The sequence below is a fragment of the Apostichopus japonicus genome, chromosome 6 (genome assembly GCF_037975245.1).
Source record: "Apostichopus japonicus isolate 1M-3 chromosome 6, ASM3797524v1, whole genome shotgun sequence".
Taxonomy (NCBI): domain Eukaryota; kingdom Metazoa; phylum Echinodermata; class Holothuroidea; order Aspidochirotida; family Stichopodidae; genus Apostichopus; species Apostichopus japonicus.
Genome location: NC_092566.1, coordinates 234,953 through 255,800, shown reverse-complemented (window position 1 = coordinate 255,800; position 20,848 = coordinate 234,953). Strand labels below are relative to the sequence as shown.

General features: G+C 37.9%; 2 protein-coding genes across 4 annotated transcripts in view; one reads left to right on the top strand and one right to left on the bottom strand.

Annotated features, from left to right (window-relative positions):
• The window catches only part of LOC139968566 (rap1 GTPase-GDP dissociation stimulator 1-like), a 37,781-nt gene extending 31,280 nt beyond the window's left edge, over positions 1-6,501 (top strand). For all 3 annotated transcript variants that reach the window (XM_071972656.1, XM_071972655.1, XM_071972657.1), the window contains 5 exons: positions 323-448; positions 603-705; positions 1,377-1,540; positions 3,397-3,525; positions 5,671-6,501. In XM_071972656.1, the coding sequence (XP_071828757.1) occupies positions 323-448; positions 603-705; positions 1,377-1,540; positions 3,397-3,525; positions 5,671-5,789 (641 nt within the window). In that variant the 3' untranslated portion in view covers positions 5,790-6,501. The remainder of the gene's footprint in view (positions 1-322; positions 449-602; positions 706-1,376; positions 1,541-3,396; positions 3,526-5,670) is intronic.
• A 3,772-nt stretch (positions 6,502-10,273) lies between these two features.
• Positions 10,274-16,731, bottom strand: LOC139968576 (uncharacterized). Its single transcript, XM_071972675.1, has 7 exons — positions 16,577-16,731; positions 15,237-15,461; positions 14,681-14,829; positions 13,797-13,856; positions 13,358-13,667; positions 12,370-12,414; positions 10,274-12,110 (listed from the first exon to the last, which is right to left on the bottom strand). The coding sequence occupies exons 2-6, from the start codon at positions 15,439-15,441 to the stop codon at positions 12,386-12,388; spliced, it is 753 nt and encodes a 250-aa protein (XP_071828776.1). The 5' UTR covers positions 15,442-15,461; positions 16,577-16,731; the 3' UTR covers positions 10,274-12,110; positions 12,370-12,385.
• Between the last annotated feature and the right edge of the window lie 4,117 nt (positions 16,732-20,848).

Genomic DNA, 20,848 nt, shown 5'->3' with positions numbered 1-20,848 from the left:
GAAATGCCGATAAATTAAAGACCGCCGTTAGAGCATTCTGTCAGAAAATTTCACCAACAAAATGTGACAAATGTCAATAGGTAGATGAGAGCGCAATAAAAAAGTCAATAATCGCAAATAATTACAAAGTGGTAAAAAGCTAAAAAGGGCGCCAGCAGTCCATTTGAGTCTGTCAGGGGGGGGCATCCCCCCCCCCGCTGACCTGTATGGACGCTCTGCCACAGAGTGGTGCTGCATCTAGTGGTGCTGCTTTTAGTGGTGCTGTTAGTATTCATAATAATTTTATTTAACAGCTCTTTCTTTCTTTCTTTTACTTCACTAGAGGTAAACAAACCTGCTGTTTTGAAGGCTGGTACTCTGGAGACCATATGTCCTCTCTTGGAATCAGAAATGCACCCTGTTCAGTTCAAGCTTCTTGGAACAATACGAATGCTGATTGATGGACAAGGTGAGAATAGTTCACAAAGTTATTACAAGAATTAGTTGGTGTTAGCTTGCATGGAATATTTCTGTTTATCTGGAGGTGCTCTTTACTTTGGTTCATACCTGTCACAATTACAGCTGTCTGTAGCTTTTACTCTGTGTTAACTGTTTCTTTGCAGGAGAGGTGTCCACTCAACTAGGTGAAAATAATGAGTTTGTAGCCCGAGTGGTTGAAATGAGTGAATGTGAGGTACATGCTGGTGTGGCTGGAGAAGCCAATAGGTAAGAACTCTAAATGTCTTATAGAGGTCTATCCACTTTTCGTTTTCTTGTTTCTACCAATTCTCCAGCGAAGCGTTTGTCTTTCCGATTTGTGTAAACTTGCTTATATGCCTGTAATATTTTCACAAAGTTAGTGTTTTGCAAGTCTGAAAACAACATAGATCATTCTGCTTTATTTAGAATAGGCCTACTTGACACATACAGCTGGTATTCTATAAATTATTATATTATATCCCTCCGGACTGATTTAAGTTGGGCTATGAACCTTTATGGAAGGGCCAGTGATGGATGCATGATTTTATAACAGAGGGGATGTGGACCTGGAGACGTTGAAGCAGACTCTCATGTAACCCAGGCCTCTTCCCAGAAAAGTTTAAAGTTTAGACACCAAATGGTGCATTCTTAGTCATATTTAGAATATAAATTATGGCTATTATTAGGTCATGGTGCAGATTGTGCTAGTAACTACTCTTGCATTTTTGTATGTGGTTTAAAGGGTGGGGGTGTACACGCCCAAATCCCAGTGGACTCTCACCTCAGGATTTCCTGGGCCCCTGACTGAATGTCAGAAAAATACTTGGGTGAAGTACTTTTTACTTAAATTTTATTAAAATTTTGTTGTAAAGGAAACAGATGTATGAATCTTTTGAGTGTTTCATCTTTTTTCACAGGCTTTTAGCTGCTCTAATCAAACATTCTGGTTCTACAAATGTCATGCATGTAATTCTTCAGAATGGAGGGGTTGCTAAGCTTGTTTCCATGGCAACCTCTGAACATGAGCTGATGCAAAATGAAGCCCTGGTTGCTCTTACTTTGTTAGCATCCTCACATCTAGGTAACTATATGAGTGTGCTGTAGCATTATTGAGTGTGTGCTATAGCATTATTGAGTGTGTTCTGTAGCATTATTGAGTGTGTGCTATAGCATTATTGAGTGTGTTCTGTAGCATTATTGAGTGTGTGCTGCAGCTTTATTGAGTGTGTGCTATAGCATTATTGAGTGTGTTCTGTAGCATTATTGAGTGTGTTCTGTAGCATTATTGAGTGTGTGCTGCAGCTTTATTGAGTGTGTGCTGCAGCTTTATTGAGTGTGTGCTATAGCATTATTGAGTGTGTTCTGTAGCATTATTGAGTGTGTTCTGTAGCATTATTGAGTGTGTGCTGCAGCTTTATTGAGTGTGTGCTATAGCATTATTGAGTGTGTTCTGTAGCATTATTGAGTGTGTTCTGTAGCATTATTGAGTGTGTGCTGCAGCTTTATTGAGTGTGTGCTGTAGCATTATTGAGTGTGTGCTGCAGCTTTATTGAGTGTGTGCTGCAGCTTTATTGAGTGTGTGATGCAGCTTTATTAAGTGTGTGCTGTAGCATTATTGAGTGTGTGCTGCAGCTTTATTGAGTGTGTGCTGCAGCTTTATTGAGTGTGCTGTAGCATTATTGAGTGTGTGCTATAGCATTATTGAGTGTGTTCTGTAGCATTATTGAGTGTGTGCTGCAGCTTTATTGAGTGTGTGCTGCAGCTTTATTGAGTGTGTACTGTAGCATTATTGAGTGTGTGCTGCAGCTTTATTGAGTGTGCTGTAGCATAATTGAGTGTGTGCTATAGCATTATTGAGTGTGTTCTGTGGCATTATTGAGTGTTTGCTGCAGCTTTATTGAGTGTGTGCTGCAGCATTATTGAGTGTGTTCTGTGGCATTATTGAGTGTGTGCTGCAGCTTTATTGAGTGTGTGCTGCAGCTTTATTGAGTGTGTGCTGTAGCATTATTGAGTGTGTGCTATAGCATTATTGAGTGTGTGCTGCAGCTTTATTGAGTGTGTACTGTAGCATTATTGAGTGTGTGCTGCAGCTTTATTGAGTGTGCTGTAGCATAATTGAGTGTGTGCTGTAGCATTATTGAGTGTGTTCTGTGGCATTATTGAGTGTTTGCTGCAGCTTTATTGAGTGTGTGCTGCAGCATTATTGAGTGTGTTCTGTGGCATTATTGAGTGTGTGCTGCAGCTTTATTGAGTGTGTGCTGCAGCTTTATTGGGTGTGTGCTGCCGCTTTATTGAGTGTGTGCTGCAGCATTATTGAGTGTGTGCTGCAGCTTTATTAAGTGTGTGCTGCAGCTGTATTGAGTTTGTGCTGCAGCTTTCAGGGTTATGTGCCAACATGGTGTAAGTGCAGGATCTGTATTTCTGAGGTCACTTGCAAATCTTCTGTAGCCAATTTGCTCTTTCAATAATTGCAGAAAACAGACCACTGTTGTTCAAAGTTTTGTGTTATTTTCAAAGACGTTTCACCACAAGCTGTATTGCAAAGATGTCCTTGTATGGCACTTTTCTAACACATTTGATAGTAATGTAATCGAGGCAAGTCAAAAATGTGAATCAAGAAGGCTTAAATAGGTAAAATGTAAAAGCAAAACTCTCATTTTCTTCAATATTTATTAGTTGTGGAATGGGTCTATTTTTGGTTTTAAGTTTACAATAGCATTGAGTGTTAACTAATAACTTAATACGCTGATGAACTACTCGTCAATGAAACATGTTGTGAAAGCATGATGCTGGCTGGCTTGCTTACATTTTCAGAAGAAATATAGAAAATTGTGGTCAAAATATTGGAAAGTAGCTCGATAAATGTAAACAAGAGTATGCATTTAAAATGTTAAGTCTACAAAGTGTTCAAATAAATTTGTGTGTTATTATTTGTAGGTCCATCAGTTCCAGCAATCATTGAGGCTGATCTACTTGATGTCCTGAGTAATATCCTGGACAGTGAAAGAATCGCAGTAGAAGTTAAATGCAATGCTCTGTCCCTTTTAGGCTTCCTTACTCAATCTGGTAAGTCATTTACCACTGTAAAGTGAAAGAATCACAGTAGAAGCTAAATGCAATGCTGTCACCTATAGGCTTCCTTACTCAATCTGGTAAGTCATGTACCACTGTAAAGTGAAAGAATCACAGTAGAAGCTAAATGCAATGCTGTCACCTATAGACTTCCTTACTCAATCTGATAAGTCATGTACCACTGTAAAGTGAAAGAATCACAGTAGAAGCTAAATGCAATGCTCTGTCCCTTATAGGCTTCCTTACTCAATCTGGTAAGTCATGTACCACTGTAAAGTGAAAGAATCACAGTAGAAGCTAAATGCAATGCTGTCACCTATAGGCTTCCTTACTCAATCTGGTAAGTCATGTACCACTGTAAAGTGAAAGAATCACAGTAGAAGCTAAATGCAATGCTGTCACCTATAGGCTTCCTTACTCAATCTGGTAAGTCATTTACCACTGTAAAGTGAAAGAATCACAGTAGAAGCTAAATGCAATGCTGTCACCTATAGGCTTCCTTACTCAATCTGGTAAGTCATGTACCACTGTAAAGTGAAAGAATCACAGTATAAGCTAAATGCAATGCTCTGTCCCTTATAGGCTTCCTTACTCAATCTGGTAAGTCATGTACCACTGTAAAGTGAAAGAATCACAGTAGAAGCTAAATGCAATGCTGTCACCTATAGGCTTCCTTACTCAATCTGGTAAGTCATTTACCACTATTTCATTTGTAAATTACATGGCAGGTAAGTATGAAAAATATCAATCTTTTCTGTAAACAGGCAGGTTAAGAAAGCCAAAAGGTCATCACTGTACCTGCATTGAGCCATGTACAATCCCAACCATCACCTTTGATGTTAATAACAGAGTTGCTTGTCATGAGCAACTCGCCCAAACATCTAATCTTGCTTCGTTTAGGAGATATCCTAGTTTAATAGTTGTGTCTGGGAGCTCTCATTTTGTTCATCTATGATGTCATAGACTCAATAGGGTTGGCATTGTAAGCAATGTCATCATTTGGTCATGTTAAGAGCTCCAATATTTGAGAGAAATGATTTGAAAAACCCACCTCCATTACAGAAAATAAACATTGTAATAAATAAAGACATTGAAGCAGATTAGGGTCAATGATGTCATATTCTGACTTGACCAAGTCTCTAGCATTGTGAGTGAAGCCCTGCCTATTGAGAAGTCCTTGTATGTGTCAAAACAGAGGTTGTCAAATATTTGTTTCTAAGAGGCTATTGGCATGATTTGTTGTGTTCAGGTATTGACCTCTTAGCTAAAACGTACAAGGCAATGTCAACTTATATTTTTTGATTTGATTTATTCGCACTCAGATTGTTCAAAATACAAAAATACAAAATACAACTATTACAAAGACAAAGTAGACAAAGAGGACGGAAAAGAAAAGAACAAAAAGAGTAACAGGAGCTAAACCCATTAGGCTGACTGAACGTCGTCATTTCCAATGGGGCCCTATAGACGAAAAATTGCACAAAGAAAGGAAAAGACTAGGGAACCAATAAATAAGACACAAAAAAAAAAAAAAATGAAGATATTGCACAAAAAACAGAAAAGTGCCTCCCTCTCCCCCTTGGTAGAGTGTCGCAAACATCAGTGCCTTCAGTTAGATATAACAGTTTAGTGGTTGATATATAATAACTAAATATATTCTTCAGGGTGAATCCCACAACTGCCTACTTGGCAAAACATTGTTAGGACATCAGCCTTGTTAAAGAGTTGTATATCTGTTCACAAAGGTTTCTATTTTAAGAAGTAGTTAAAGTCAGATTTCACAATCTGGAGTATAGTACACTTATCAGGTACATACCAGTGAGGTGCTGACAAACTATTCCTGTATGGATATCTATAATTGGAAACTACAAATGGATATAGAGCTGTTGGTAACCCATTGATAGACATAACAAAATCATTTCTATAGTTCACAAGAGCCCTCGTGCAATTTTGCACGCTGGTCATTTTTGTGCACAAATATGCTTTGACAAACAAATATGTGTAATCATGTCTCTACATTTTACTATCAGATGAAAGAATACTAATCTCTGTATGGAATACCGAGTATTGTGATGAAAGGCTTATCAAAACTAAGCAAGTTAGCACTCACTCAACATGAGTTTTCTTTTTCCTTTCCAGATGAATTAATGTCCAAGCTTAAAAAGTCTGGTTTAAAGATAAAAATGGAAGCTTTGCAGAAGATGGACAATGCAATTCTGCTCAGCAAGGTTAAATCAGTTCTGGAACACTTCAAATGAAGCAAAGAGGCTAAAGCTTATTTGAAATTGACTCTTTCCCCTTCCTTGGAAAGAAGTGCCCACTAAAATAAGTGTCACCAGAAGATGTGAAATTCACTTTCCCTTCCTTGGAAAGAAGTGCCCACTAAGATAAGTGTCACCAGAAGATTTGAAATTGAATGCATGATGAAGAACATGATGAGCTTTTGAAGCTTACAAAGGTGACGTTATTGATGACAGACAAACAAGTATATAGAAAAATGTGACTTAAAAAGTTAGCTTGATTGAAAGTGGTTGTAAGGTTTTTGCCAACAATTGGTGAATTTGAAGATGTTTAACAGTGCTTCAGGGAAATGGTGCTTGTAAAAATGACATGATAGTAATACTTGGAAAGGTGCATAGAAGAAATAATAATATGATTGTATGGAAATTAATTGTTTCTATCAGAATTTAATAGTGAATTATAATCTCTTTAATTTTAAGCGTTAAGTTTTTTCATCTAAATTTTTTATATCATGTCTGTGTATTCCTACTGATTGTTATTGTGAAGGCAGTGGTTAAATATTAATCCCAAAAATTGTACCTGAATTAGACGTGGAGAAATAGTTATTTGAAATGCTGGTTAAAGTAAGTATAGTACTGTAGGTCATATATATAATGTTAATTTGATCTGCATATAACTTTTTCTCGCGCTAGGGATTTTATGATGGAGCATGGTTCCCAATGACCCAGTTGTAATACTGGTTCTCAGTTGTTGAATGTTATATGTAAGATACTATATCATTATTTTAGTCTGTTGAAGCCCAAGGTAGCAGGATAAATAATGTAATACGTTTGATACTACTATCATTAATTCTAGTCCGTTGAGAGCCCAGGGTAGCAGGATAAGTAATGTAATACGTTTGATACTACTATATTAATTCTAGTCCGTTGAGAGCCCAGCAGGATAAATCAGTGGCGGAGATTTCTTGTCAGAAGTGGGGGGGTTGCAGGCCATTGATGAAATAAAAAGTCATAACTGCTGGCTCACTATCTAAGTGGAGCGCCACCATAAGTTGGCCGCGCGAAGTGCACAAGAATTTTTGGCAAATATTGCCTCCCAAATTGCAGTAAATGGCACTGCCCAGGCCTTGAAAAGCTGCATTTAACAAGGGGCGTATGCAGGATTTTCTAACCCGGGGGACGCGTATTACTATCTAAGCGGAGCGCCACCATAGGTTGGCGCGCAGCGTACAAGCAAATTTCTGGTTTTGGTACCCCCAGATCACCGGAAATGGCACTTCTCGGGCTTGAAACTGACCAACCATATGTACACTTTTGCCTGAGAACCAAGTTTTTTCCAAATACTTTTTTTCTCATCTATAACCTTTTTGAAGATTGTCACCAGTCACACATCATGTTCGACTTCATCACATATCCTGTGGATCATTGCTTTTGTAGGTGATTCTTCATCGCGGCCCACAATATCCGTCAGCCCCATTGTTCAGAATTTGAAAATTCACAATTCTCGTGAATAAATTCACTTCAAAACATACCCATAATGTTGCACAAAATATCATCTATGGACAACCGATATAGAAAAACTTCCTTCAAACCCTAACAGACGGGTCAAAATTGCACGAGTATGATGAAGTATGATGAAGAATGTTGGTTAGGGAATTTTCGAAAATTCAGACGGCTACTAAAAAATTTCGTTGAAGGAAATAAAAATATACCAGATATTTCCGAATCCGAACACTACACACATCGACAGTTTTGAGCATGGGCGCAGATCAGTCTTGGATAATGGTGGGGACGCGTGTCTGTTCTATGACACTATCTAAGCGGAGCGCGACCATGGGTTCGCGCGTAGCGTACGATTTTTTGGGGCAAATATACCTCCCAGATCGCCGGAAATAACACTTCCCAGACCTAATGATGCTCCTAAACCTCCTTAAGTTTTAGATCTCATGGCTTAGAAATTTAGTTTGGGGAAATACATGCATGGGCGTCTGCAGAAAAAAAATCAGGGGAAAAATAATCCAAGTAGACTTTTGTATACGATGGGTCTGGCGTCCTCTCCCAGAAAACAATTATAGACTGCCGCAAATGCGATTTCCGTCCTATATTTAACAACTGTGGATAAAATACAATAAAATGAGAACTGCTGCATTTCATTTGCACAATGCTGGATCAAACTGCGCCAAAGTTCAATACAGGGGAACTTGAAATGCAGCTATTGGTCAAGACAAATTGGTGGGGACACGGTATATCATGTCCCCACTACTGAAAAAGTTGGATGTGATATCTGCTGTTTGCTTTACAAATTCGAATAATTTTGTCACTGTTCCTCTTTCTCTTCCGGTTTTCTTGCCGTATTTCTACTCCATCCTTTTCTCCTTTTCTCTTTCTTCTTTTTCTTTACCTTCCTTCACCTCGTTGAAGTTGACAAGAGTTCCAAAGCTATTCAACAGCAACAAAACGTTATTTTGTGTATGTCTGTTGTGGGGTGAAGTTAGCGCTATGAGCTACAAGTTCCAATGCGCAAGGTGGGGGAAAGGGGCTAGAAATAATGTGTGGGTCAATTCTAACTCGGTTTTCGGTCGTTAATTGTTGATGTAGCCTACCAGGTAAAAGGTTGAAATGACTTTAACAATTTCAAATTTAATAATTTGATTTATTATGCCATTTGGAGCACATAACATAGGCTATAACAGAACATTACTGGCAAAAACTAGGGGGGGTTGATTGTGTGGGCCAACCCCCCCTCTTCAAAAAGTGGGGGGGTTAAAACCCCCCCAACCCCCCCTGTTTCTCCGCCAGTGGGATAAATAATGTAATACGTTAGATACTACTATCATTAATTCTAGTCTGTTGAGAGCCCAGGGTAGCAGGATAAATAATGTAATATGTTAGATACTACTATCATTAATTCTAGTCTGTTGAGAGCCCAGGGTAGCAGGATAAATAATGTAATATGTTGGATACTACTATCATTAATTCTAGTCCGTTGAGAGCCCAGGGTAGCAGGATAAATAATGTAATATGTTTGATACTACTATATTAATTCTAGTCCGTTGAGAGCCCAGGGTAGCAGGATAAATAATGTAATATGTTAGATACTACTATCATTAATTCTAGTCTGTTGAGAGCCCAGCATAGCAGAATAAATAATGTAATATGTTGGATACTACTATCATTAATTCTAGTCCGTTGAGAGCCCAGGGTAGCAGGATAAATAATGTAATATGTTTGATACTACTATATTAATTCTAGTCCGTTGAGAGCCCAGGGTAGCAGGATAAATAATGTAATATGTTTGATACTACTATCATTAATTCTAGTCCGTTGAGAGCCCAGGGTAGCAGGATAAATAATGTAATATGTTTGATACTACTATATTAATTCTAGTCCGTTGAGAGCCCAGGGTAGCAGGATAAATAATGTAATATGTTAGATACTACTATCATTAATTCTAGTCCGTTGAGAGCCCACGGTAGCAGGATAAATAATGTAATATGTTTGATACTACTATATTAATTCTAGTCCGTTGAGAGCCCAGGGTAGCAGGATAAATAATGTAATATGTTAGATACTACTATCATTAATTCTAGTCCGTTGAGAGCCCAGGGTAGCAGGATAAATAATGTAATATGTTTGATACTACTATATTAATTCTAGTCCGTTGAGAGCCCAGGGTAGCAGGATAAATAATGTAATATGTTTGATACTACTATCATTAATTCTAGTCTGTTGAGAGCCCAGTTTAGCAGGATAAATAATGTAATATGTTAGATACTACTATCATTAATTCTAGTCCGTTGAGAGCCCAGGGTAGCAGGATAAATAATGTAATATGTTTGATACTACTATCATTAATTCTAGTCCGTTGAAAGCCCAGGGTAGCAGGATAAATAATGTAATATGTTTGATACTACTATATTAATTCTAGTCTGTTGAGAGCCCGGGCTAGCAGGATAAATAATGTAATATGTTAGATACTACTATCATTAATTCTAGTCTGTTGAGAGCCCAGGGTAGCAGGATAAATAATGTTATACGTTTGATACTACTATCATTAATTCTAGTCTGTTGAGAGCCCAGGGTAGTGGGATAAATAATGTAATATGTTAGATACTACTATCATTAATTTTAGTCTGTTGAGAGCCCAGGGTAGCAGGATAAATAATGTAATATGTTTGATACTACTATCATTAATTCTAGTCTGTTGAGAGCCCAGGGTAGCAGGATAAATAATCCTATGGTGTTAGAATTCAAACAAACCATCAAGGAAGCAACTGTTAGGAAATATCAAGCTACTGAAGGAATATATGTAACCATCTTTAGTATTGTCAGAGCTCCAACTCTGTTCCTGATTTTAATTGGGACTATTTGATGGAGAAGATCTAAGATATATCACCAAGGCTAATGGAAATGTCACTTTATCATTGCAGGGAATATTATTTCTTAATATTAATCACTGAAGAAAATGGTTGAGAGTGCGACAAACAAAACAATTCAAGCAATTTGATCCCATTACTTGTTTATTTTCTGTATTTGGTTTGTTGAGCAGTGACAGTTTTTATCGCTATAAAAACATCAAAAATTATGCTTAAAGTAGTAGTTAAATCAAGTTATCCTGTGAAGAACAAAAATCAAAATTAAAACTGTTTTCCCTTTTCTAGTTCAATTTAAACTATTTACATCAACAGGTCTGCTGTGTCCACCTCAGATAAAGTTGACATTTCTCCTCATCTTGGAGCTGCACATATATATTTAGACCTGTATTACCAGTATAAGTAGAATACCCCTTGATATGATGATGACTAGTGCAAGGCTTGTACAAGTTACCTTGTTACACACTAGTATCTATACTAGATTTCCAAAATGCCAGGCGTATGGCTTCATATCCAAGAGAGTAAAAAGAAATGAGTACAATTATACATACAAGTCTGACATATACTGTAAACATTCCACCCATGTGTATATTAAAGGCATTTCCATTGGACTGTTAAGCAGATGTTTTAATATAAATATGTGGTAACTATGTAAGCTCACTTCAACATTTTTATATAAAATCCCATGTTAATGTATTTCCAATTAACATCCAGTAACCAAATAATTCTTCACAAAGTAAAAACAATGTGTTTAATGGCCACCTACATTTGCATAAATTGAAATTTCTTCACCTTATCATAGCCAAAAAGATCTGGCATAAAGTGGCAGCTGCTATTTAGTTTGTTGTCACAGCAAATACACTAATGCATTGAACAATGTATATATACGTATTGTGTTATGGTATTTGATATTCAGTTATGCACTGGAAATACACCTGGTGCAGCTATTCATAGAAACAGATCCTGCACATGCAATCTGTTCAAGGTGGCTTCTTAACAAGACTAACTGGAGGTTACCTCTACAGGTATAACACCTTGGGCTTAAAAGAAAAGACGGAAATTGCTCCTGTTTTTGGTAATGTTCATATTTTACACAGTAAGAAAAGGTAGAATCCAAACACCTCTTGTGGTAGATGGGTGTTTTACAAATTGTTCTTCCAGCAATATTCCTGACAGACAGTGCTCTCCAGGCCCAAACAAGTATGTAAGTACTTAGACATATGTACATCAGAAAAGAACTGTGTGACTATGGTTCATATTCATGAGGAAGGCAAGCTTCACTCTCTCAATAGTACCATATTTAATTATATCACATACCATCATCAAGTCACAATTGTTCACAATTGTTTCACCCTTATCTTCTGCATATTCATGAGGAAAACATACCTTACCATGTAATTAATACCACATTTACTCACTTACCATCATTAGTATGATGTTCACAATTGTATGATACTCGTCTTCTACTTCTTCATGTGGAATGCATGCCTCACCATCTCAATTAAAGCGCATTTAATTCTATAAATTGCCATATTAATCCTGTATGACACTCATCCTGCATATTCATGACCTGGGCAACTGTCAATACCTCATTGGCATATATTGTTCATGGTTCCTGTTTGGTCGCATATTCATGAGCAAAGCAGCAATGTCAATACTTTAATGATCATGTGATGTTCATTGCTTGTATGAATCTTGTATGAATCATTAAAGTTTTGTTTCTCCTCTCCATCTGCATTTCTGAATGGACTGGTTCTCTTTCTCTCTAGGTCCCTGAAGTGTTAATGAGCATTTCTTGTTAACATATTTGTCCTAAGCTCTTCCAGACAATGGATTCTTTACATTTTCAAAGGAAGCTCAGTACTTGCTTTCATATTCCATCCATTCCAGTTCTAAATATTTTACACAGCTTATGTTGGTGATAGTCAGCATTCCTGGGTTATTGATGGATTCATGTACTGTAATACTGTAGGTGAAAACAGATAGTGTGGAATTTGAGTAGATGTTCAGAAAACTCTGCAATGCCTAAGGTAATACATGGTTATATTTTGACTGTTCTTTAATCATCAAGGAAACCAAAATCTACCAAGAGTCAAAGTCACATTAAAGTGAAGAGCATTACAAGGAAAAGTTGAATACAATTTCATTGGAATTAACTTGAGAAACATACTTTGTATTTGACATATAAATACCCTAAGAATTTGTACGAATTGTGTGAAACTCACTCTGAGACCAGTAACTTCAGAAAGTCTTGTGGCCTCCGCCGCCTCCTAATATGAAAAAAAAAACAATGTATGTAAAATTGAGGTTCTGTCACAGGTAATTTGAACACCACTGAACAATGGTCTGGCAGCTGGCTGTCCCAATCCCTGTTAACAAATTCATAAAAGTTTGAATTAACTAATGTCACTTTCAGTCATTCACATTAAGCCATGTAATACTTGCACATAATTGTATACTCAGTAGAGAGAGCAAAACACTAAAGGATCTTTGACTTACTCCCTTGGGATTTACTATTCTTATTATCCATGGCAGAACTTTGTGCCCATTAAACTTAATGTAATATTTTATTCTCTCTTTTGCAAACCTTTGGATACTTGTAGTTATTTCATCATTCCTGATGCAGTTTCAAGTGACAAAAGCAGTAAAGAACCTAACCTTTCCTCAATATGCAAGTATGCTGATCAGTAACGACCAAATTGTTAACTTCTGTTCAAAATGCAACATCAGTAATTTGGAAAAGTATATGAACTGCACCTTTTTAACTAGAGTGAATATTACTCATCAAGATGCAAAATAAAGTTTCACCACTTATGCAGCAGACAGATAAATTGCTCAACAGAGTAAAGAGCATGACAATTCTCTGTAGAATCATTAAATATTCATATCTGAATCTTATCCATAATACAATCTTTAAACTTATAACTTTCTTCTGTTTGTAGTTCTTCGTAAGCATAAAATCATTTGGTCACATGTGTAAAGAATGTCAAGGTAATTTGAGAGAGAAATGCTTGTTTAATGGATAAAATTATGTAGAGGCAGGTTCCTCAGTGAAAGTGAGCATCCCTTAGAAGTGGACTGCCTTTGTCTTGCCTTATCCAAAAAGTGATCTGTCATTTTTGGCAAACAGTACTTTATTAACCTATAGTACATTTCTATACATGAGTACTTTATCATTTTAAAGATGTTTAGATATTTCATTGAAAGACTCACCTCCCCTGAAACCACCTCCTCCTCCTCTTCCTCTGAATCCACTGCCTCCTCTGCCACCACTGCCTCCTCTACCGCCATAGCCTCCTCGTGATCCTCCACCACTGCCTCCTCTGTATCCACCACTCCCTCCTCTGTATCCACCACGACCACCTCTGTCACCACCACCACGGCCACCTCTGAATCCGCCACCACTCCCTCCTCTAAATCCTCCTCTGCCTCTTCCACCTCTCTTTCCAACTCCTCGAGGAGCACCAGCTGGTTTAGGTAGGAATCTCTCCAGAGGTAGCAGCTTACCAGGATCAATGAAGAACTGTCATTGTGACATATGGAAATATTTAAGATAATTAGTCCAAGATCTTTAGTTAAATGTAGATGTATTTACTTTGATAAGTTTGTCATTTGTTAATATTGAAAAAATTGTCACAATATAGTGTCTTACCTTTTGATCTTTGGCAAAGGAACTGGCTTTCATGTTGTCCAAAAGCGTGACTGAGAAATACTGAAGCTTCCAGTTAAGGTTAGAAAATCTAAAACAGATGATCTATTGACACTTGATATAGTGAACTGTTTGTGGCTTTCATAGCAATGAGAGACTATAATAATACATTTATATAGCGCTTAATACAATTCTGGAAGGGCAATGATCTAAAGCGCTTTACAAGAACAGTTACAATTACACTATTACATAATAAAGAGCCTGAATAAAAAGAAACATTCTTTAATTTGGGCTTATGACAGAAGTCAAATTTCTAATACACAAAGGGAGAGAGTGCCAATGAACAGGACCAATTTTGTACAGAAAATGATCGCCACCGGGTCACGGGTGAGTATTTGGAATGACCAAAAGATTATTGTTTAAACTATGGCGATGTCTAGATGGTTGATTGAGATGCAAGAGCTCCTTGATATAAGGAGAACCCTTAACAAGGGCACAGTTAATAATAATAAGTACCTTAGAAATAACTCTCTGCTCTATAGGCTACCAGTGAAGTTAGTAAAGTATGGGCATTATGTTTAAATGTTTAGGTATCCTAGTAACTAGCTGTAGCTTCAGTAATATGGTCTGGGGTAACCTCTAATTATGTTATGATTGTGCAAGCATTGAACAGGCATTACACATCAATTAGCAGGATAGTCCCCTTTGATTTACAGGAATTATTGTTGATTGCAACTTTATGTAGAAACTTGGCTACTTATAATTTATAATTATTATTGCTACTATCTCTTTCCTCTTCTTCCATAGCCACAAAATTTTAAAAGTGATTTAAATAAGATAAATCAACTGAAAGATGTTACCATCATTTATTTCACATTTAAGGATACAAAGTCTGTCACATGGCCAAATATCTCATCTATTTTCCCAATCTGCTCTTTGTTCTCCAAGAAGATGGGAGCATTGAAGTAAGGCACTTTCTCATTAGTACTGTGGCATACCAAGTCATCTTCTGCTGGATGCATGAATGATCCTACCTCTAGAAAAGAACACAAGTAATTTGTACATTTTCATTTTGTCAAACACAATTTTGTCCTGAAAACTATCAACATTCTCACACCATTTGCAGTATGGTGACTAAGAAAGTTGTTATCCTAAGGGGAGTCTGTCAATGAATCAATAAATACTTGGAGCAAGTCTAGGTATGACATCAAAGAACCAACAATACTGGAATCATTTAACTTTTTCCCATTATATACATTTATCTTCAGTCACAGAGTGGGACAATACATCTTTCAGTAGACCTTCAATCTTTCCAAAGCAGAGCAATTGTGTTTTCATGAAACTTATAGTAATTGCATGAATTAACTGGTACTGCAACATAGGTTTACAATATTTGATGAGAATTGGCTTATAGCCAATTACAGTACATTTACTTTCACTTACCAACTACATAGTCCGGTGGTCCATAAGATTGAAAGCGACCACCTCCTCCTCTGCCTCCACCTCTTCCAAAGCCACCACGACCTCCACGACCACCTCTGTCACCACCACCACGGCCACCTCTGAATCCACCACCACGACCACCTCTGGATCCACCACCCCTCCCTCTAAAACCTCCGCCTCCTCCTCCGCCTCCTCTCCAAGACATCTGGGTGGTTAAAAATATAACTATGGATGAAAAGAAGACAGTTATTATTACATTACATTTGAAAGGAAATTGTAAAGCACGAAGTAGGATCAAAAACAGTTTCATCAGAAGCCAATCAGCAATCCTTCCTTTGTGTGTGATTTTAAATTGGGAGGGGTGGCTGTTCTTAAAGCTTTTGAGAATGGCATATCTTTCTAACAGTCTGATATGTTTTGCTGGATTCAAAGTTGCAGTTGGAAATCATATTCTTATTATAGGTTACTTCCCTTTTTGCCAGAGTTAGCTCGCTGTGGTGAGTATTCTACTTTCTTTCGCTGGAGTTGCAGTGGGCAAATTATTAATCTTAATCTTTGCTGGAGTCAGTAGCCAGTGGAAAAATTAAACAACTTGACTGTGGCTCAGACTCAACCAGAAAAAGAGGCTGACATACTTGTACTGCACAATGTTGCTGATCTCAAATTGAAGTGTTGGAACACGTAATAAGGATGAAATTTCGCGAGACCAAATATTCCATACGGCAGTTTGATTTCCCCATATTCCACGCCATATTGATAATCACAGCCAAATAAGGTGAAGCTGTTAAACTAAAATTAATTATTACCACCACTCATTCATTCCTCTTCCGAACCTAATGTAGGCTATCCTGAGAATCTAGTCTCTACACCAAATTCTACCCTGCTCTAGCCAAATTCTATCCTTCTGCATTCTCCTCAATCATTTCAATGTGCCTAATCAGTTTGGTAAGTTGTTTTCCGCTGACAAATTTGGTGTTCAGAAAGCACTGTTTTTGTGAGCGGAAAGTACCTAGATGCGGAGAATATCAGTACCCATTTCTGCTTATGGTGTGTGGTGAAGTGCCAAGCATTAAGTTCAACGTGATCGGAATCCACTTAACATTCCTTGAAACCGCGTAGACCTTGTGTGAGTAACAACAAGTGTGAGTGTTGTCTGACAAGGCTGCATAAATGATACTTTGATAGACACATCAATGCCTCGACAGACTAGGCTAACTGAAGGGCCTAGTCTACATTGGTATAGCCTAGTCCTGTCCTAACACAAGGCCTAGTTACACGAATACTTCGTTGAGTAAACTCAAAGTTGCAAAATTATATACCATGAATACTGGTTTACTTACAACTGTCACTACAGGTGGAATTGCTGCAGAAGGGTTGATCTTCAAAGTTACATTAACAGGATCAAACAGTTAGCGGTGCAAACAACGGACGAACCACTATTCTTTCGACTCGCTGTATGCACGTGTAAGATGAAAAATTAACGCGATAGTCCGATATCTATGGGACGCCAAAAAAATACACTGAAAACAGTACGCTTCCGTGCGTTGGAAAAGGGAAATATATAAATTGTTCATTTTCAAGAAATGTAACTTCGTTTAATTCGATCATTTTCATGTCTCTGAATTGGCCTAATTAGCGTAACATTTTTAGAACTAGGCCTTTGAATGGGCTACTAATATGTCACTTATACCTAGGCTAGGCTACTAACATTTAGCTCAAGTTCCAACAGTGGGTTCGATGAAGCTAATCGAAGGAACACTGATTTACCATCGTTATTGTATATTCAATTCAGCAATAATCTCGCTTCCAAAGTCCTATGAGATGGAAGTAGTTAATTGTTCCGTGATGAAACCTAACGTAGAGAATGAATTAAATCGAGCAGAAACAACCGGTTTCTCTACTAATACAGCCTTCTACCATCTAACAGGATTATTGTATATTATATGACTATATGAATGCATTAATTACTATGCTGACGCGACCATGGAGCTGAATAAATAAATACAGACCGTGAGGCAGTTATTTTTACGACAACCAATGTTGGAGAAGCCCGCAAGTGTTTATGGATTACAACTTCACGTCGGGTGGCTTCCAAGTCAACATTTTAGCTCAAATATTGAATCTAAAACTAAAAATTGAGTAGTATGCATAATTATTTGTTACACAGGTGACACCATCACTGTTTGTGTATTAATAACTAAACTCACATCTAGGCGCGATCTATAACTCTTATAATGAGAACCGTTTCTTCAAAATGCTTCCAAAAGTTTACCGTTTTTACACCGTTTACGTTAGTTTTAACAATTATCACTGTAATTTGCAGGCATTAAATGACATATTTCATCCATGAACAACACCGGTGGTACACTACACCGGTGTTCGTTTTCGGTCCGAACGGAATCAACTACGCTACCGCCCTGATGAATGATGATATGCAAAAATACACGATGAGAGTGTAAAAATATACGATTTTACCGTAAATACACACGTTAATAATGTAATGTACATGATAAAATGTAGATTATTTGCTCTTCCACAAAAGTTTCACCTTTTCGGCCATCGAAATATCCGTAAGAAGATAGGCACAAGATAAACAGGTGCGTATCCAGGGGAGGGCGTTGGGGGCGCGCCCCCCGGGTAAGGAAAAGAGGAGAGAAAAAAAAGAGAAGAAAAAAGGGAAAAGGAGGGGGAAAAAAGAAAAGGAGGAGAGGAAGGAAGGGAAAAGAAAAAGAAAAAAGAGAGAAAAAGGAGAAAAGGAGGGAGTAGAAGATAGCCAAGACCTCGGGAAGAGAAAGATCCCTATTATATACACAGGGTAGCCAGTGACAGATCAAGGATTACGGAGGGGGTGTGCGCCTCACCCTACCCCTTACCCCGACAACTCCATTTTTGACGTTTCCGTTTTTCCTCTCTCACTAATGTACTTGAACTCGACCGAGTTGTCGGGGAACATAACGCATTTCGGGAAGGGGGCGACCGCCCCCCCCCCCGAGCAAATTTTCTTTATGACATCGCTAGTAATTTCAAAATAGACAATGCTTAGATGCAACTTACAAGGCCTGGGAAGTGTCATTTCCAGCGATCTGGGAGGCATTTTCGGCCAAAATTTTTCTTGTACGCTTCGCGCCAACACATGGTGGCGCTTCGCTTAGATAGTTTGCCTACAGGCTTCGCCCTCCCTTGGCAATTACTCGCTACACGCCTGTTCGAATTTGTAAAGCAAAGAGCAGATATAACATCATATCAATGAGCATTGAAATGCATTTTCCACGATGTACAGCCTCAAAAACTGTCAATGTGTGTAGTCAAAGGCGTAGGAGCCAGATTGGATTTGGGGGCTGTAATGACTTGCCCGAAAAAAAAGCCAAAATTTTTCGCGCGCGGAGCGCGCATTCAACATGTCGATGCCAATATCATATAGGCAAGATCGGTCATTACATTGTATGGCATCGTGTACCTTACGGTCCGTCAAAGTTGCACAGTATACCGTCGGATGCTAATGTAAACAACCAAATGTCTTATGTAGATGGAGAAAAAGCATACAGATCCATTTATGTCAAAACTCTCTTTTACAGTAGTAATGTCGGCCAAGCTTAGAACTTTATTTAAATTACCAAGGAGATCATTTTAAGCTAATCATTGCTATTTATTTTTCTTTCAGTAGGTGCCCAAAAGAAATGGGAAAACAACTGGGGGGGGGGGGGCTGCAGCCCCCGCCTCCTACGGGACCTACGCCTATGAGCGAAGTGTTCGGTTTCGATATACCTGATATCGGAAATATCTGCTATTTTTCTGTTCCTTCAACCAAGTTTTGCAAAAGCCATTATAAGAGGTTGCAATATTTCTACACCAATAAATTAACTGTGTCGGAATTTTCGAAAATTTCCTCACCAACATTCTTCATCATACTTTCCTCTACTCGTTCAATTTTGACCAGTCTGTTAGGGGTTCAAGGAGGTTTTTCTATATTGGTTGTCTATAGATTGAATTTTCTGCAACATTATGGGTATGTTTTCAAGTGATTTTATTCACGAGAAAAGTGAATTTTCAAATTCTCAACAAGTAATGGGCTTAAAACCTTCAAAAGTGGGGCTTTCGGATATTAATGTGGGCCGTGACGTAGAATAACCTACAAAAGCAATGATCCATAGGACATGCAATGAGGTCGAACATGATGTGTGACTGGTGACAATCTTCAAAAAGGTTATGGATGGAAAAAAAAAAACTTTTGGGAAATACTTGGTTCTCAGGCAAAAGTGTACATCTGGTTGCTCATTTTCAAGCCCGAGAAGTGCCATTTCCGGTGATCTGGGGGGTATCAAAACCAGAAATTTTCTTGTACGCTCCGCGCCAACCGATGGTGGCGCTCTGCTTAGATAGTAATTCGCGCCCCCCGGGTTAGAAAATCCTGGATACGCGCCTGATAAACATGGAAGTACTTCATGAACATGGCTAGGCAAAAATGCCATTTCGAACACAAGACATAACGTCCCACATTTCAGATAATATTTAGAATTATGAATAAATATTTAAGAAAATTGTTGCAGAAAAGTTGGCAAATGAATGGCTTTAGTTTGTACGTCTGAGTGACAAATGCGTTCTTTACCTATGATTCCTTTAAAACAGGCATTTTCATGTGCTCTTTTGGTGGCTGAAGCTCATATGCATTTTGTATACCGCAGACATTCTTGTCTTTTCTAATTTTGTCATATTTTGTAATGAATCTGGCAACAGCAGGGTCAATGATGTAATCAGGGCAATTTTTAATATTTGTTAAATATTTTTTATGTAGACCTCTAGCCTATATATTTCACGGAACCATTTCTTCAAAAATTGCAATTGTTAAAATTACAACTGCAGAGAACATTGGCAGCTAAGCAAGCATTCCCGATGAACCGTATCAGGTTTCAGCGATGAACTTAGCAAGAAAAAGTCAACGTTAGTAAAGATTTTGAAGTTGATCTACCCAGATGACATCAAAGACTATACCTACTGTACCACATGCATACAAATAGTTCTTTGAATACATGTAACACTTCAGTCCTGGAGTAAGGGATCATGTTAAGCCAGTCAAAATAGATTACATTAAACCGGAATTTACTATGCCCATTCCGTCCCATCCCAATCTCCCAACGATATTCTGATCAAGCAGTGACCGTGTCTGTTGAATCATGGCCATTTCAATGATTGCATACATTTGTCGATCGTATTTGGAGCTCGAACTTTACAAGCTTTATCAGAACATGGAGTAGAAGAGACTACATCCTGTTCTGACCATGGAGGTCAGACCAGAAAGTTCTATATCCTTAGAACGACACGAATCATGTTATGTGCTGTTTCCACATAGAAGCGTAATAATTTTCTTTACCCCTTAAAATAGTGAAAAAGTCTTAAGAAATGTATGTATGATCTCATTTTTTCCTTTTAAGTCCTACATCTGATTTAAATGAAATAAATAATCAATGTAACTGCTGTCGTTTTTGAAGAATGTTGGCTCTTGTCCAAAAAGGATAGAATTATTACATAAAATTTGCATAGGCTCATTTGTGAATAGGGTTGCAAATACAATCTGCTGCATCAACAGATTTGTTTTGGACTGGCCTAGGCCTACG